Genomic DNA, 18,930 nt, shown 5'->3' with positions numbered 1-18,930 from the left:
TGGGATAAGCTAATATGACACTCAGGAATCACATCCCAGACCCTGCACTTGGATCTTTTAGTGGGCTTCCCAGACAGGAGTTCTTTGGACACATTCAAGAACCTTAAATATTGACACAGAAGATGGATTTATATTCATTTGACTTACCAACCAGGGAATTTCGTAAGGAACTCTTAATACAAGTAGCCAAACTACAATTTCCAAATGCCAATTTCATCATGTCCACAATGGAGAGATACTCAACAGCAGTTCACCGATACCAGGAATAAGACAAGGCTGTCCACTCTCTCCATGTTTTTTCTTTTATTTTTTAATAATTTATTCACTTTCTATCCCGATTGTAGTCCCCTCCCTCATTTCCAGCTGGGCCCAGCCTCCTATCCTCTTCCTCCCAAATCCCCTTCCCCTAGGCCACTGGAAGGGAGAGTCCTCCTTCCCTCGCATCTGACCCTAGCCTATCAAGTCTCATCAGGGCTGCCTGAATCCTCTTCTTTTGTGGGCTGGCAAGGAGGGAAGTGATAAAAGAGTTCATGTCACAGACTGCCCCTGCTCCCCTTCTTAGGCCACCCACATGGAGACTGAGCTGCCTATGGGCTACATCTCAGCAGGGGATCTAGGTCCTCTCCATGCATGGTCCTTGGTTAGAGCATCAGTCTCCTCAGGCTCCCTTGGGCCTAGATTTGTTCGCTTTGTTGGTCTCCTTATGGGGCTCCTGTCCTCTCTGTGTCCTTCTATCCCCTTCTTCTTCCCTGTGCTCTGCCCAAAGATTGGCTGTGAGTCTCAGCACCTGCTTTGATCCCCTGCTGGGTAGAGTCTTTCAGAGGACATCTACGGTAGGCTCCTGTCCTGTTCCCTCTCTTCCACCTCTTCCAGTGTCTACCCTGTTTCCTCTTCTGAATGAGAGTTAAGCATCCTCCCTAGGACTCCTTGGAATCTTATGTTTGATGGGAGGCCCAGGAAACTCTAGGAGTGTTTCGTATCCCTAAACTCTAACTGGATTTCGCTGGGACCTTTAGGAAAAGACAGCCAGGGTACCTCCAGTAGGCTGGCATATCACGCTGGCTGGTGCTCTGGCACCACCTCGTGGTCACCATTCACAGCTCGTCGTGCTGGTGTCTAAGTTGTGTAGAAAAGCCTATTTGGTGCTCTAAGGGAAACCAGCCAAACGCCGTGAGAACACAATTGAAGAGGGACTGGTGAGACTCCTCAGCGGATAAAGCCCCTGTTGCCAAGACTGAGGACCTGCGTTCCAGTTCCAGGACCCAGACGGCAAAAAGAGAACCAATTCCCACAAGCTGCTCTCGGAGGTATGGCACACAAATAAATAGCCTATCTTTGAAAAAGAAGCCTGGCTGGGCAGAGGCTGTGGTGGTGGGTACACGCCTTTAATCTAATCCCAGTCCCAGCACTCAGGGAGGCAGAGGCAGGCAGATCTTTGTGAGTTCGAGGCCATGCTGGTCTACAGAGTGAGTTCCAGGGCTACACAGAGAAACCCTGTCTCAGAAAAACGAAACCAAACAACAACAACAAAAACAAAACAAAACAAAAAACTCAGTTGGGGGAAAAAGATGACAACTTTTGAGAATTAGAAGGAGGGGGCTGGGCGATGACTGAGGCTAAGAGAGTTTGCTCCTCACACCCCCAGGGTTTCTCTGTGTGGCCCTGGCTGTCCTGGAGTGGTTAGACCAGGCTTTCTATGAACTCACAGATCTGCCTGCCTCTGCCGCTGCCTCCTGAGTGCTGGGATTAAAGGAGAGTGGCAGGACTACCTGGCTAAGAGCTTGCTGTTTTACAGAAGACAGCAGACAAGTTTCTGTAACTCCAGCTCCAGGGTACCTGAAGCCACTTTTGGCCTCTGCACAACACACCCCACCCTCTTACACACATAACATATCACATAATTGAAGATATTTCTCCCCCAGAAAAGATTCAGATATAATTTTTTTAGATTTTTTTATTATTTACACAGCATTCTGCCTGCATGTGTACCTGATCTCATTATAGATGGTTGTGAGCCACCATGTGGTTGCTGGGAATTGAACTCAGAACCTTTGAAAGAACAGCCAGTGCTTTTAACCTCTGAGCCATCTCTCCAGCCCCAAGATTCAGATATAATTAGATCCTCATTCTACCATATGTTGGCCAAGTGACCTTAGACAAGTCACTTCACCTCATTGATCCTCACTGACCTCCTCTGTAACGTGGAGAGCATGTGCATGCTCTTTATACATCCAAGGCATGTTTAACATGGCACCCCGAGAGCATTAGACGTTCATTTTAGGCAGAAAGCGCCTTGTAAGCAAAGGCAGGAAGCAGGACATGTGTTCAGAAGACAGTAGGTAACCGCCTAATTTCCTCTTTCCTGCTGCACAGGAGTCTCAGCTGCTCAGTCCTGTGCGGCAAGTGGGCCAGGGGATGAGTCTCTTTGGTGATGTTTATTTTAAAGACATAAAATGTGTGTGTGTGTGTGTGTGTGTGTGTGTGTGTGTGTGTGTGTGTGTACGTACCTGTAAATGAAGTGCACTCAGAGCTAGGAAAGGGCATAAGATCCTCTGGCTACAGTTATAAGAGGATATGATTCTCTCTCAAGGCTGTAGAAATAAGTCCAATCCCATCTTTTCTAGTTTCTGGAAGCTTCCTCTGTTCCTTTGTTCAAGGTGCTCTTCTACAGTCTTCAAAGTCAGCAAAGTTAGGCCTCCCTTTCATTCCCCTCTTCTCATCTCCTCTTCTTTTCTTTTATATTTTGAGAGTCTCTCTGTGTAGTCCAAGATTACGTAGTCCTGGGAAGCCTTGAACTTGTGATCCTCCTGCCTCAGCCTCCCAAATACTGGGATCACAGGCATGTCCCACTGCTCTTAACTTAGAGAGCCTGCCTGTTTTTAAGTGAGAGTATAGTTAAAGGTCAGAGTGAAAGCATTTGAGTACTTGCTACAAACCGAAAACAGGCTCAAGCCAACACATAGGTCCAGTCAACAATCCATTTTTATTTTTGGCTTCCGCTGAGGTAATTGAGGGGATATGTGTGTCACACACTTAATCTCAAAAGCATTTTCTCTCAGAATGCTCTGGCCTTTTGATCATATTAGCAACAGATCTCTGTCCTATGCCTCAGCTTTCTCTCCAAAACACACTTTCCTGATGGTGAAGCTTTTATTTTAAAATCAGTTGCAATATGAATAGGCTGATAATTCCCCTACCATCAGGTCCTAGGCTTGTTGATTTGTTTTTTGAGTTGTATGTAGTCTGTGTTGCCCAGGCTGATCTCCAACTCCTGGGATCAAGCAATCCTCCTGCCTCAGCCTTCCACAAATCTGGCACTACAAGCTCACAGTACCATGCTCAGCTTTGATAAAGCAGAATCATGATGTATAATGAAGCAGATACAAGATATTTTACATCCTGCATCTAAAATATTTAATAAGGGGTGTATACTTTAAATAGTTTTCATAACATTTGTGTGTGTGTGTGTGTGTGTGTGTTTGTGTGTGTCCATGCCATATAGTATGTGTGTGGAGGTCATGGGACAACTTGTGGAAGTCAGTTCTCTTCATCATGTGAGTTCCAGGGACTGAATTTCATTTGTCAGTCTTGCTGTCTAACACCTTTACCTGATGAGTTATCTTGCTAGCCTAGGCTACACTTTCAAATGCACTTTTTTGGCCTAGATGTGGTGGTACACACCTGTAATCTCAGCACTCAGGAGGTGGTAGAGGCAGGAGGATCTGAAGTTCAAGTTTATCCCCTGCTATGTGGGTATTTTGAGGCCAATATGGGTTAGAAATTTTGTCTAAAATAAATAAACTAGTGAAGAAATAAGAAGAAGGCACATGTTTTCCAGGGAAAGCCTTCAGCCAGGGTTAGCAAGATCACCAAGCAACCAGGGAATCAACACCGAAGTCACAGAAATCACATCCGACCTGCTGTGGCTTTCTGGAGATCAGTGAAGGCTGCAGAGGTCCGTGTGTTAACCTGAGGGCCACATGTCACTCCTGCATGTCACTCCAGGACACATGTCATTCCCACATGTCACTTCCTGGCAGGCTCAGAAGTGGCCAGGAAGGTGCGCTCTCTCAGACTTTGAGAACTAAAGAAAGGGGTTGGTGCTGATGGGTGACACATCTATTTCCTGGGCAGAAGCAGGACCCACAGCAGGACTCTGCAGGTGACATGCATGGTGATTTGCAAATCTGGCCCACTTCCTGTTCAGGAACCAGTTGTGAAATATGTTTGGGCAAGTTCCCCAACCAGCAAGTCAAGCAAAGTTCCCAACTTAATTTCAGGCCTCAATGAAGGGAGTTCTTCGGGTCCACTCAGCTGACTATTTCAGGAATATGGCACCTAAAGAAAGGGCTGAGCTCAAGAATCAGTGGGAAACAGCCCAAACATCATTACTGGTGAACAGGTTTAGTCAGGTGAAGAACCTTCCTTTTTCTTTTTAAACTTCATTTATTTATTATTGTGTGTGTACAGTGTGTGTGGGGGAGCACATGAGTGCGGAAATTTTCCTTTTTTAAAAAAAGTCTATTTGTTTATTATATTGTGTGTATATGTACAGTGTGTGTGTGTTCTTGATCTTGCACGCGTGTGTGCTGGGTGCCAAAATGTGCATGTGGAGGTCAGAGAACAACATTCAGGGGTCAATTCTCTTCCTCCACCATTGTGGGTCCTAGGGATCAAACTTGGGTGGTCACGTTCGGCAGCAAATAATCTGCCTGCTTAGCCACGTGGCTGGCCCAGTTGATCTTTTTGTAATGCTCCCCCCCCTCTCCCTCTCCCTCTCTCTCTCTGAGACAGGTCTCATGGAGCCCAGGGTCTGCTTGGTGGAGCTGGACAGAGGACTCCCACTGCTGACAAGTGTCCAGGCGCTGCTGATCCGGCTCACCTGGGCACTGTTTGAGGCTCACTGAACATGAGCAAGGCAACACAGGATGACAGCACGCGGCTGCTGCTGGGTTGTCCGGGAGCCGACCCTGCAAACAACTGCCCTGCTCCTGAGGTTCTTGTTCAGTGAGACTAGACCACTGTTTGTTTAAGCCCGGTTGGGTGTCTTAGCAATTCCATGTAAAACGTTTCTGAACTTGGAGCTGGGAGAAGAGCATAATTGGTGGAGTGTCTGTTTTGTGTGTCCAAAGCACTGGCTTCGGTGCCCCGAATTGCAGAATAAGCCAGCTCGGCAGTTCACACTGTAATCCCAGCATTTGGGAGGTGGAAACAGAGGATCAGGAGCTAAAGGTCATACATACTCAGAAACGCAGTAAATTCAAGGCCAACCTGGGCTGCTTAAGATCCTATTTCAAAACAAATAGACCCAAACCCAAAGCGGGGCTTGGTGGCACACACCTGTAATCCCAGTACTCTGGGGAGGCAGAGGTAAGGCAGATCTCTGTGAGCTCGAGGACTAGAAAGTGAGTCCAGGACAGCAAGGGCTACAAAGAGAAACCCTGTCTCCAAAAACCGTTAAAAGAAAATATTAACCCCCAAAGCAAGAAAAAGCCCAAGAGGACCAGGGAGATGGTTCAGTGAGTGAAAGTGCCTCTCGGCCCAACCACCTAAATTCAATCCCTGGGATCCACATAGAGAGGAGGGAAAGAGTTGATGCTTAATTGTCATTCAGAAGGGCAAATAGAATAAACACTGGAAGCAGTTGAAGCGAGAGAACAGGATGTGACCGTACCATAAACGTTCTCTGAAAGACTCCACCCCAACATGTGATTGAAACATGCTATCTTCAGCTCTTAAGGAGCTTTTTTTTTTTTTTTTTTTTTTTGTAATTGAGGAATTTGACTAAACAGAATGCTAAATTACTCTTATTTACTCTTCATCTTTGTTTATCCCTTCCTGCTAAGCAAGATGAAGATACACATTTCTTTATTTTAGCCCTGGAGTCCCTCTGCAGTGATTTCCTGATATGGTCAAGTAACAATTCTTTGCTGCTGTTCACTACCTATAATATCATGTTGACCATTGGATTCACCGCTTAGACTTTCCTTGTTGGTTGAGTCTTTGTTTTGTCTGAAGCCAAATGACCACTCTGTGTTGAGGTGTTTAATTGTCTAAGATTAATTCATCTTAATCTTAGATGTGATTAATCTTAGCTGTGATTAATTCATCTCTTAATTCTTGGGGGGGTGTCTTTCTTTTTTTCTTTTCCCCTTCCCCTGTTTTCAGCTAAGGTTTTGCTATGTAGCCCAGCCTAGCCTCAAATTCACTCTGCTTACCGTGAAGCACAAAGCCTGCCTCTTCCTGCCTCCACCTCTGGAGGGCTGGAGTTAGAGGGGTACACTGTCAACATCCAGCTGGGTGAGAGTCCCTCTTAATAAAATCCAACATACTCGCTAATCTGTCAGCTTCACTCTCTTGGCTCTGACCATGCTAAAGCTTCTGTCTCACTGGTCCATTCTGCATGGTCCTTACCCTGGGCTTGACCTCCATATAATGGGGAAGAACCTTTATCTATAGGTTCTATAGCCTATGTTTTCTATAATTGCTGTATCTCTCTGTATTGACTGTTCTGACTTTTTGGATAGCATAAGTTGTTGGCTTATTTTTTTCTCCTGACCCCAAGCTCCCAGAACTCATGAGACTCAAGATAGATTTGTGTATACCTAGGCCATATAGCTAGGCTCATAATTTAAAATAATCCATTATACTAATCTACTTTTTGTCAAGTAGCTGGTTACTTTTGCTCAGGTACCATGCATCTGTCCTCCTCTTATCTTGCCAGCAGAATCTCCCATGCTTCACTCTATCCCAGAATCCTTTCTGCTTGCTGGATGTCCCACCTCCTATTTCCTGCTTTAGCTATAGGCCATTAGCTTTTTATTGACAGGTGATGCCATACAGATGCAAGAGATTCCTTCTACAGTAGGCCCAGGAGGTGGCTTGGGTAGGATCCAGTCAGAAGCTTGTGGCCAATGTGAAAGAGGCAGCTGAGGAGAGTTCTAAAAAGAGGTGTGATGTATCTTGAGGCCAGAATCAGCAGAAAGCTGTTATCCTCAAACTCTTGGGCAACAAGGGAAGATTCTGGAAGGTCGTGGTTAAGAGCTGTAGTTGTGGAACAAGTGGTCCTTTCGGGAATGCTGCTGTCATTCCCAAATGCAGGAGAGAAGTGCTCTGGCAGCAGGAAAAAAGCAGAGAAAACAAGCAACTTAGCATCTCTCTGGTTTCCTGACTGTACCTCCTGTTGGCTAATGGCTAAGCATAACCAGAAACTGGCCTGCAAGGGGCCTGGCTGATGCTCTGCATTGGAGCAGACTTTGGGGCCCAGGGTGGGATGAAGGGCAGAGAGAGTGTTTGGGGTGTTAGAATACAGTCACAGGGGAAGCTACAACTTTGAAAACAAGTGTAGCTACTACAACAACAACAAAACCAACCCACCAAACAAAACACTCTTTTCCACATTGCTTTTAGACCAGCAAGTAGCCAGCTTGGAATTCTGGGTTGGCATCTCTTTCTCTCAGAATTTTGAAGGCACTGTTCACAGTCTCCTGGTTTCCACTGCTGTTGTCAAAAACTCTGTGTCATTTCCTTCCGAGTCTGTCTACACAGGACTTGACTTGTTCTTCCTTTCTGGAAACTTCTGGTCTAACCTTTCCCCCAGTGTTTGGCTTTTTACAGTCGATATGCTGTGGTGTGAGGTGATTTCCTTCATTACACTTCACAGTCTCTCCCAGGAAGCCTTGGTCAGATATGCTCACCCAATCCCTTGTACGGCCCTGAAAATGCAGGAGCTACTGATAAGAGTATAACGGGAGTGATCTTGGAGGCTATCTGTACTCACATGTGGCTGGAGATGGTGCTAGCAAGATCACCCTGCCACGGTGGTAGCCGTGAGCAGCTGAGCTATAGTCACACACCAGCTATAGCTGGTTCAGCCTCCTCTCCCAGGACCTGGATCAGTGACTAGTCATGGAAGGTTTTAGTAAGACCGAGAAGAGAAGACAGGGAAAGAGGCTTGAAAGAGATGGGGGTACAAGCTGTCCTATGGAAAACGGCATAGCATGAAGTCCTGGCATTGGGCCTGGGCTTCCACGTAGAAGGGAGAGGTCCAAAGGCCAGCCAACATGCTCACAAGCAAGACTTGGTGAGACTGCCCACAAGCAGGGATGATACTCAGTCCAGAGTACAATGTGTGAACAGACGAGGAAAAGCCATTCTATCTAAAAGGGACCGGTGACTGCAGATCTTCTGGAATCCCAAGCAGTGTAAACACCAGGACATAGTGCCACTAAGAAGAGCACTGACTGTCCTAGCTGGCCCCCACAGCAGTGACAAGCAGAGGCACTTCTGAGGGTCAGGCTGCAGGAGTGGACCTCTGGAAATTCTAGCAGGGGAGAAGGGCCAGGCAAGCAAGGCTCGCAGCTGGCTTCTGTACAGCCATGCTCTCAAGGTTGATGGTGCAAAGCCACGGCATGTTCTCACATCTAAAAAATAAAAAGAAAAGAAAAAGTGAGAGTTGGCTGGAGTTAGCTGAATAGACTGAGTTCACTGGAGACCCATAGTTCATTTACTGTGACAGCTAACACAGAAATGACAGGAAAATAGAAAATTAGTTCAGCTCGCTTAATGACAAAGCCATTTAATTAGTATTACCCTGACTAACCAGTGGGTTGGAAACTATTTTAGTCCAATATATGACTCAAGAGATTTCATCTCTTGGCTAGAAGATGCAGGAATGAAAAGCTCCCTGTGGCAATAGTGCAAACACATTCACCACAGTACCTTTGGAGTCCTGTTCTGGGCATTTTACTGCAGAGCTTACTCTAGCATGGCAGCTTAGGAGAAAGCAGATTTCTGAGCCAAGTGGTGCAAGGTTCTCTGCTACAAAAATAAACAAAAAAGGAAACGAATGAAGAAATATGCCTTGAGTATTGGGATTTTTTTTCTTTTATTCCTCTTTTTTTTTTCTGTTTTTAGTTTGAAACAGGATCTCCTGTAACCTCGAATGGCCCAATATCCACTACATAGCTGAGGCTAGCCTTAAACTCCTGTTCCACTTGCCTCCACCTACCAAGTGCTGAGATCATAGATATGTACCACCATATCTGAACCTTTTTGTGTAGGATCAGCTAAGTTACAATTTGATGAGAAAACAACTCAGTAACTTATCACGAAGAAGACATTTTGTTGCTCATCATCTTGTCTTTTGTAGATTAGCAGAGAGCTCTTGCTTCTCCGAAATAAAGTCAGGCTTTGACTCTGCCACCTCGCCAAGAACCCCAAGGGCTGCCCTGGCAAGAATCAGAGAAGTTTGTGTTCTACAGTTGGTGCTTCGCTCTGTCTCAACCATTCTGTACTTTTTGAGTAGTTTGTTCCAAGTAATGCCCCAGTCAAGGCAGCAAATCAAGGCTTCAGGCACAGTGACACGTTTCTGCTTGGCCCACTGACTATGTCTGACCATAAACAGATCAGGAAATAAACCCTGTCATAAGGCCTGTCATAAGACGAATGAGGCCAGAAGCCAGACATATTTAGCCACAAGTGCTAATTATCTCCCATCCATTTTGTCTAAGAGTTGTTCTAAACACATTGTAGGTATTAGGTCAGCGAAGCTTTGCATCAGTCCTGCGAAACAGGTGGTTGACATCACTGTCATTCCTCCTTCATAGGTGAAATACCGAGGCAAGGGGAAGTTAAGCAACCTGCCAACGCCACACAGACAGTATTCAAACTGCAGATCTCAAGCCAGGCGCCCTGACCTCATGGCATGCATGCTTCTTCTCCAGACTATGCAGTCTCTCACCCGATGGGAGAGAATGAGAAGCCGCCAAAGGCTCTTTCAATGGACAAGCATGGTTCAGTGAGTCAGTCATACGAGAGGCGTCGGTGGCGCCAAGCCACTTGTAACTCTAGCTCCAGAACATTGCATGTCCTTTTCTGGACTCCAAGGGCACCTGAACCTACACATGGGCAGACCTACACATAGACACACATACACATAGTTAAAAATTAAAACCAAATCTTTAGGCCAGCCTATTGCAACGCCTCTAATCCTAGTGAAAGACCCCAGCCTCACACTAAGTTAAACATAGCTAATGCCATTTTGTGAGACACCACTGTTTTGTAAAACTCTGAAGGCCAGATGAGAAACTGGAAAATTACTGAGAAATCCTAGCTGTGTCACCCACTTGGGATATCTGTGGTCAGGCTGCCCCAGTCATACTAAAAACAGTTTGTGTTAATCACTCTCATAGATATCTGTGAGACTGTTTCAGCTAAGATAGGGAAAAACAAAATAACAGGTGGCGGGCCACGTCAAGGGGTCATCCTACCCCCCTTGACCACCCAGTTCCTGGAATTTTGGTGCCCCTGCCAAACTTTGACGCAAATTGTGGTCTCGTGTAAACGTACCAATCAGCCCCCTGTAACCATGCCCTCTCGTTTCTGTACCAGTGCTTCTGCCTCTAAAACCCTATATAAACCCCAGCTTCCCATCTAGGGGGCGCGGAAGTCTTCCGAATGACTTTTCGCCCCGGGTACCCGAGAATCAAAATAAAAGCCTCTTGCTGTTTGCATCCGAATGGACTCGTTGATCCTTGGGAGGGGGTCTCTCTGACGGAAGATACCCTCCGGGGATCTTTCACTAGCACTTAGGAGGCAGAGAGAGGCAGAGTTCTGTGAGTTCAAGACCAAGCTGGTCAACATAGTAAGTTCAGACCAACCAGTCTTAGTGACACTTTTACAAATGTGTGTATTGCAGTTTCTCTCTGAACCCAGCTAGCACCCAAATAATTGAGACTGGACTATGTTATTTATTTAATAACCTTTATGGCATGTTGCAGGACATTTGATCCCACTGTGAACCCCCAAATTTGTGAACTGTAAAACCCCGTTTCTTTGGTTGAGCCCTATCACACAGCTTTAATCCAAGAACTTTCTGTTTATTGCAAACCAGTGATTATGGTGTGGTTCACCCAGCCCTAGCACATACTTTCAATCCAAGAGCTTTCTGTACATAGGACTTAATAAAGTTAACCCTAGGTCAAGAGGCAGAGCAAGAAACTAGCTGACGGGGATTAAATAATAGGAGGGACTTTGAGTTGAGGTGTATTTAAGACAGTGTGGAGAAGAAGAAAGGGCTATTAGCTCAAGCTTTGGGTTTAGCTTAGGCTTCAGCTCTTCAGTTCCCTGGCTTTTGAGGCTTTGAGATAGCAAGCCTTCGGCCTTGGCCTCTTGTTTCTGGGCTGTCAGCTAAGCTAGTGAGCCTTTTGGGTTTTTTTCCATCCAGACCTGAGCTGAGGAGGAAAGTTAGCTGGTTGCTTTCTCTGCCTCTCTGAGCTAGTAGGTTTTCACCCCAGCATATGGCTCCTTTAGTAAAATAGAATGGTTGAGATTTTCCTTCTTTTGAACAACAATGGCACAACACTGAGCAGTTATTACTCTAGTCTTAACCCTCTAAGATAATCTGGTTTTCTCTTTGCCAAAATCCCTGAGATACTTGCATTTTATGGCTTTCTCCCCTCTCTTCTAATGTTTTCATGGTTGATTCCCCTACTTCCTCCATCTAACTCTTCTCCTCCCTTGGCTGGCAGGAAGTCCAGCCCATTCTTTGCCCTGCTCAGTGACTGGCTGTAAGCTGCTTTACTGGGAAGCAGTGTTTAGACAACATAGAGACAGGACAAGGGCTGCAACCAGTTATGGAGGTGGGGCACAGAAATCAGCATTTGAATCTTTACACAGTGCACAATAACCTTATGCCTACAAATCAGGGCTACGTAGTGATACCCTGTCTCAATAAAATAAACTAAACATTTTAAAACGGCTAAAATAATATCTAGCCTGATGGCTCTGCCCTAGGAAAATACTTTACGAGCTTAGGCATTTATGAAAGTAAATCCTGTTTCCTAGAAGTTTCTTGAAGTAAGTTCTAGGCCATCCGGGGCTACTTAGGGAGAACCTGTTCAGAAATAAATACATAAATCTTCCCTCTTTCTTTTTTTAAGAAGGAAAGGAAAAATTCTGTGTAGACACTAGGCGGAACAATGCTCAGAGAGGACAGTAGTCACAAAGAGAAGACTAATGAGTATCAGCGCCAGGAGGCATTCCAAGTTAGACGTGATGGGGAAGGAGGGTGTCATGTCTCTTTAACTTTTGTCAGAGGGTGAGTCCTTTTGTCTTTTGAAGGAAAGACTAAGCTGAAGGAGCCTGGGATAGCCACGACCCTTGTGTTATATAAGAATAATAAACACATCTCATAAAGGTTGCTGTGAAGAGCATATTTGTGATGATTGATATAGAGCGCTTAGCGCAGTGCCCGCCACACAGTACGAGCTCAGTAACTCAAGTTGGCTGTTACCTTCACTTTATTCTCCTCACCCTCCTCCCTTCCCACCAGGCTTCATTCATTCTTTTCCAAGGACATGGCGAGGGGCGTGTCCTCCCTCCAGCCGCTCTCCCCCTCCAAACTCCGCCCCCAGGCTCTTCCCGGATTGGCTCCTAGGAGGCGGAGCCGAGGGGAGAGCCCAGTGCGGCGCGGTGGGCGGGGCGCATGCGCGGGTTGGGCTGGGTGGAGGAGGAGAGGAAGAGCTGCCGGAAGTAGGCGGCGGAGGTGGCGGTCGAGCTGGGCGCAGCTGCCAGGGAAACCGAGGCGGGAAGAGCGGCCGGCAGACCCTCAGCACCGGGGTCAAGTGTACGCTCTGCACCCTTGAGGCCGAAGGCTCACTCCGCCTAGGCAGCGTCTGGCATCCCGCAGTGTCCGCGGGTCTCCGGCTTGCCCGAAGCCCGCCAGGGGGCGCCGCGCTGAGGGGCTGCTGGGCGGGGGGCGGACGGCGCTGACCCCCGGCCGGCTCGGGGGCCGGGCGGGAGGACACGGCTCGTTGCGCTCCGGTGGTGCGCCTGGGCGGGGGCCCCGAGGCCTCAGCCCCAGACCGAGGCAGGGGTTCCTGGGGGCGCAGGGGGCGCGTCGCCCTCTGCCCCCGCCGGCACCCTGGCCATGACAGGCAAGTCGGTGAAGGACGTGGATCGGTACCAGGCGGTCCTGGCCAACCTGCTGCTGGAGGAAGATAACAAGTTCTGTGCTGACTGCCAGTCCAAAGGTAGCGCATCCGCGGCGCCGGCGCGGGGCCAGCTGCGGGGCGGCGGCGTGGTGGTGGCCTGAGTCGGGAGGGGTTCTGGAGCTCAGGGGCGAGCCCTCTTCGGATGACAACGCATGCCACCCTCGCTCATGAGCCTGTTGGGTTTCCTGGGGTTCGGGTTTGGTGTGGGCGACTGTGTGTGTGTGTGTGTGTGTGTGTGTGTGTGTGTCAGCGTCAGCGTCAGCGTGGTGGAGATGGTACAGTGGGGGTGGGGTTGCCCGGTGTGTTCAGGTGAGAATGTCTGTGTTGCAGGCTCTGAATGGCTACTGGGCTCGCTGTCATCCAGAGCCGTCAGCCCTTCACTTGGCAAAGCTGTGGGTGAGCTGCAGTGGGGTGGGGGTGGGGGTGGGAAGGAAGGTGAGATGACGAAGAGGAAAACTGTCGAAATGATTTTTAAGGGTGGTATCCCTTGCTGTCTACTATTTCATTAGCGACTCCTGTCATTTTGCCACCTTGTTGAGCTCTGACAGAGTGCTTAGGTGGCTTTCATCACCCAGGATGTGTGCACCGAGAAGCTGCCTCATGCAGTGACACAGTGCGAATTTCTAGATAAGCCTAGCCTTGGGCTGTAGAGGCCTCATGCGTGTGTGGTAGCCAAAACTAGCAGACCCGGGCTGTAGGGCAGGACTCATTCGAGCAGGGAGAAAAGGAAGCAAGGAATTCATTGAATTTGCTATTTCCTTGGTGATTACACTTCTAGAGGTGAAGGACCATTGTGAATTGGCCACATCCATTTAGCCTGTTTTCTGTGCTGGTTAATGGTTCATGCTGTGATACAATTAGAGGTCGGTATGGTAGAAAAATCTACTAGTGAAATATTTTTACTTGGCTTTGTAAATATAAGCAGCTATAATTTAGGGGAGAGGGGCTACTATTTATTTATTTTAGTTCCTTTCCCAGATTTGCTACATAGCATATGGGCACACGGTATAAGACAAATTCAGACGTGTGTGTATTAATTTTGAGAAAAGCGGTAGATTCTTAACCCGTGCTTCATGTGATTGTGGTTTATTTTAGAGTAAGGTTATGTAAGAAGGGCACAAGAATGATGATGCATTGATGTAGCCTCCTAGTAATAAATTTTAGTGACCTCTATCAGTAGGCAAATGGAAGGAACTGCTGGGAAAGCAGATCCCCAGATTTCTGTCCTGAGTTTTTAACCTTAACAGGAGTTCATTTAGAAGGGGTATTTGTGATCAACTTATGTTGAGTAGCTTCAATTTCTTATAGATTGATTATTGTTAGATCTATTGGAAGGTTTGGCTTAAAATTTAGGAGCATCTTTGTTTTACTCACATTCCCTCAGTGTCCTGAGTTGACAGACTTAGCTCACAGTGAGGCATCCTCTGATTGAGCATTGCCACATTTGGGGAATCAGATGCTGTTTTGGTGACTTTTTTTTTTTTTGAACTACCCCTTCCCTCTTTCTTATGTGCTATTATACTTACTCATTCCAATAAAATACGCCACGTGGAAGAGAGAGGTTTATATACTGTCTCTTCCTCCAAATTTCCTGTTGCCCTTTATTAATAGCCTTACTGGGAATAATCAGACCTGAAGCTTTAGTCAGTTTCTAACGAGAACTGGTAGCTGGGGCCTGTGAAAGGGCTCAGCGGGTAAAGGTGCTTGCCACCAAGGCTGACAACCTGAGTTTGATCCCCAGGACTTGCGTGGTAAGAGGAGAGAGAACCAGCTCTCATAAACTGTCCCCTGACCTCCACATGGCTGCTGTAGCACATGTGCAAATCCCCACAAAGCCAACGAATAAAATGTGAAAAATGAACAACAGCAAACTAGTAGCTGTCTGCCACTGACGCTGAAACCTTGGATCGCGAATATTCTGAAGTTAGAAATTCTTTTCATCACATGTTCTCACTATTAAAAAAGAGATGCCCACGTGTCCATTTATTTATTTATTTTCCAGTTCTGTTAAACAGGCTTTTGCTGAGGCCTCTGTTTATCTAGTTGGAGAACTGTCTAGCCCAGGCTGCTGGTTAGCCCCTCCTTCGTTTTGTTCCTCTTTTCCACTTTCTGCTGCTGCAGTGAACATATAGGCAGTTCTCAGAGGGTGGGAAAGAGAGACATTTGCATCACTAGACTGTTACCTGCTCAGCCCTGATAAAAAAAGGACTGGAGTTGGCGGAAGAATTTAAAATAAGATTTGGGTTTGCATTTACTTTTTACCTCCTCTTGTTCTTTTTTAGAGAATTGAGAGCTGTCTAGACAGGGTCTGGAGAGTGATCGTCTATTAGTATTTAGTCTACAAACCTATAAGTGGATACTCCCAAAATGACTTCTCTTTTTAAAATTTAATATTACGTTTTAATTAATTCATTTCTCTCACTGTCTGCCTGTCTCTATCTGTGTGTGTGTCTCTATAGGACAGAGAACAACTTCCACCATGTGGGGAGTGAACTCACGTGGTCAGGCTTGGTGGCGGGGATCCTTCCTTACCCACTGAGCCGTGTTGCCACCCTGACTTTTTATTTATTTTCAGAAAAATTCTCTTTCACAAAAACTTTATTTTTAGTTTAAATCTTATGTGTGTGAGAGTGCGAAGTCCATGGATGCTAGGAGAGAGTGTCAGATCCCTTGGAACTGGAGTTACAGGGAGTTGTGAGTCGCTGAGGTAGGTAGGTGCTGGGAACTGAACTCAGGCCTTCTAAAGAACACTGTGAATTCTAGCTACAGAGTAACTTTTCTAGTTCCCTGACTCTTCTTTTTAACATCATGTTTAGGAGTGACATTTATTAGTTGATCCTTAAAATAATGTAACTTGAACATCAGAATAGAGAATAAGCAGGCACTCTTCTCTCTCTATTCAGTAGAAGGACTGTTGGACCAGGTTCCCAAGTGTCCAGGACTACTTTGGCATTGTTTTGTTAAAAAAAAAAAAAAAAAAAGCCAATGCAGAGCGGTGGTGGCGCACACCCAGCACTCGAGAGGCAGAGACAGGTGATCTCTGTGAGTTCAAGGCCAGCCTGGTCTACCAAGTGAGTCCAGGACAGCCAGGGCTACACAGAGAAACCCTGTCTCAAAAGATAAAAACAAGCAAAAGGCACAATTTAAACCATCTGAGGAGGGCCACAGCTGTTCAGGAGTTGGAAGCAGGAAGGGACTTAAGTTCAGTTATCCTCAGGAAGTTTGAGGATGGCCTGGGCTGTGTAAGATCCTGTCTCAAAAAGCTCCCTTTCCCAAAAGCTATGACTTGTTCTTAGCCAAAGATACAGTTTCCTTGTCATGAAAGCTTCCAGATCAATACCTAAATGGACTGACTTCATTAATGATAAACAGAGGACAAACAAAACTCGTGTATGATCCAGGTATGTCCCTGGTCACTGGCAGCTTGAGAGCTGGCTCCATCATACTTCCTTTGTACTTGGGGTCACAGCAGCCCAAGGCTTGGCCTTCAGCTCGGCAGCTCCAGATGTTTCTCAGTGTGTGGGGATTAGCCCATTCAGAGATTGTTGTTTAACCCAGATGCTATCATTTACCACCGGAGGGTCTGCCCTTCTTAGGGTCTGCGAACTCCTGTCCACCTTTGGGACATTAGCAGTGTCAAGGTTTGTGAGAAATAGAGAGAAATAGAGAGCAAAGAACTGACATGGGAGACATATGATGAGCTTGTGGAATATGTGTGGGACTGACGCACCTCATGGAATTCTAGAGTCTTGAGAGCTTTGTTAGTTTTTCCCTTCCCTCTCTGTTACATCTTGTCTGTGAAATGTTTCCCCTCTAATTACCTAACCACTGACTGTTTCATCTTCTATTATATATATATGTGTGTGTGTGTGTGTGCGTATATATATATATATATTATATATATATATTATATATATATTCATTTAAGTTGATTTTCATGTGGTTTAAAATTTAAAAAATCTAAAAGACGACAGAATGTGAAAAGTCATTGTCCTAAGGTGACCTGTAGCCACCTTTGTTCTCTTCCTGGATATAACCACTGTTGGCTATTTCTTACCACTCCTGGTTCTTTGTTTGAAACAGGGTCTTATAGTCCAGGTAGGCTTTGACCTCTATGTAAATGAGCTCCTGTTCTACCTCCCCAATGCTTGTATTATACAGGCATGCACCCCTGTACCTGATTTCTTAGCTGTGTATTTGAGACAGGTCTGTATAGCTTTGGCGAGACTGGAACTTGCAATTAGACCAGACTAAATGTAAACTTGCTATGATCCTCCCATCTCTTCCAAGGGCTTTGCCTCACCTGATTTCCATTTAAAACGTATGTGTGGGGGACATGTGTGTGAGGATGTATCTATGCATGTCTACTTGTGGAAGCCTGCTGTGGACATTGAGTGTCTTCCTTAATAGATGTCCATGTGTTTTGTTGTTGTTGTTGTTTTGTTTTTTGAGACAGATCTGTCACTGATTCTGGCTAACCTAGCCACCTTGTCCTGAGGATTCCCTGTGTCTGCCTCCTGTACACTGGGGTTTTAGGCAGGCTGCCATGCCCGCCTGGCTTTTAAGTGAGCTTTGGAGCTCTGAACGCCAGTCCTCACTTGCAGGGTGAGTGCTTTACTTGCTGAGCCTTCTCTGCAGCCTCTTACCTGATTTTTGAGAGGTACTATATGCATGGACAATGTCATTGTCTTTGTGTGTGTGTGTGTGTGCATATGTGGGCATTAAACAATGACATCAGATGTATAGGTTTTCAGCACTTTTGTGCAAATAGCACATTACCCACTGCTTTTAGTCTCTTGGATTTTTCAGTCAATAGCATAACAGGAGACATGAAGATTCACTGTCCATGTGCACTAAAGAGCGCCTGCATTATTTCAAGCCCATACACAATGCCGTATTTCTATCAAGTTGAGAGATATTATTGAGTGATTTTGAAGATAGCTTCTCTCATGGAAGGTATCTTTGAAAAGTGTGCACAGGGGCTAGAGAGATGGTTCAGTGGTTAAGAGCACTTGAGACCTTTGTAGAAGACCCAACTATGGTTCCCAGCACCTAGATGGTGGCTCACAACTATCTGTAAACTCCTGTTCCAGGGATCTAATATCCTTCTCTGGCTTCCATGGTCTGATGTGGCATACTGACATACATGCAGGTATAACATTCTTACACATAAAATAAGAATGATTTAAAAAAAAATTTATTTTTTTCTGAGACAGGGTTTCTCTGTATAGCCCTGGTTGTCCTGGAACTTGCTCTGTAGATCAGGCTGGCCTCGAACTCACAGAAATCTGCCAGCCTCTGTCTCCTGAGTGCTGGGTTTAAAGGCATGTGCCACCACCACCTGGCATTTGAATACATCTTCCAATAAAGTATCTACAGCACTCAGAGCCAAGGAGGCAGTGATGGAAAGTTCTCCCCTTGGTGATGGAGCATCTGGTTAGACCCTTTACCTGCTTTGTGACCCTCAGCATGCTAGCCCACTGCTTCAGCTCCATTTCCTTAGTTGGAAAAATAACACAAAGTGTTATTAAGATGCGAACATCATTTATTTTTACTATTCTTTTTTGTTTTGTTTTGTTGAGACAGGGTCTCTCTGCGTAGCCCTGACTGTCCTGGAACTCCCTCTTAGAACAGGCTGGCCTCAGACTCAGAGATCCACCTGCCTCTGATGCCACCACCGCCTGGCTAGTTTACCGTTCTTGATCTTATTTATTTTATCTTGATTTTATTAGTTTATTTTTTTTTAACTTTATATTCTTAAAATACTCTGGTTACTGGAAGCCAAGGTTAGAATGACTCACAGTAATCCCCTGGTCCTTAAGCCAAAACCATTTCCTATATATGGGAGTTCTGGGGTTTTTGCAAATGTGCTTTACAGGACCCTTGAGGATAGCCTGGATGTTTCCTGCATCTTCAAACAAGAATGAGAGATTAG

General features: G+C 46.0%; 1 protein-coding gene across 1 annotated transcript in view; it reads left to right on the top strand.

Annotated features, from left to right (window-relative positions):
* The first annotated feature begins 12,506 nt into the window (after positions 1–12,506).
* Smap2 (small ArfGAP2) overlaps positions 12,507–18,930 on the top strand; it is a 44,890-nt gene continuing 38,466 nt past the window's right edge. Inside the window, exon 1 of the mRNA XM_055611163.1 lies at positions 12,507–13,034. Within this exon, the coding sequence (XP_055467138.1) occupies positions 12,932–13,034 (103 nt within the window). The 5' untranslated portion in view covers positions 12,507–12,931. The remainder of the gene's footprint in view (positions 13,035–18,930) is intronic.

Source organism: Psammomys obesus, unplaced genomic scaffold (genome assembly GCF_907164565.1).
Source record: "Psammomys obesus unplaced genomic scaffold, mPsaObe1.curated_primary_1811, whole genome shotgun sequence".
Lineage (NCBI taxonomy): Eukaryota > Metazoa > Chordata > Mammalia > Rodentia > Muridae > Psammomys > Psammomys obesus.
This window is presented reverse-complemented; position numbering and strand designations above follow the sequence as displayed.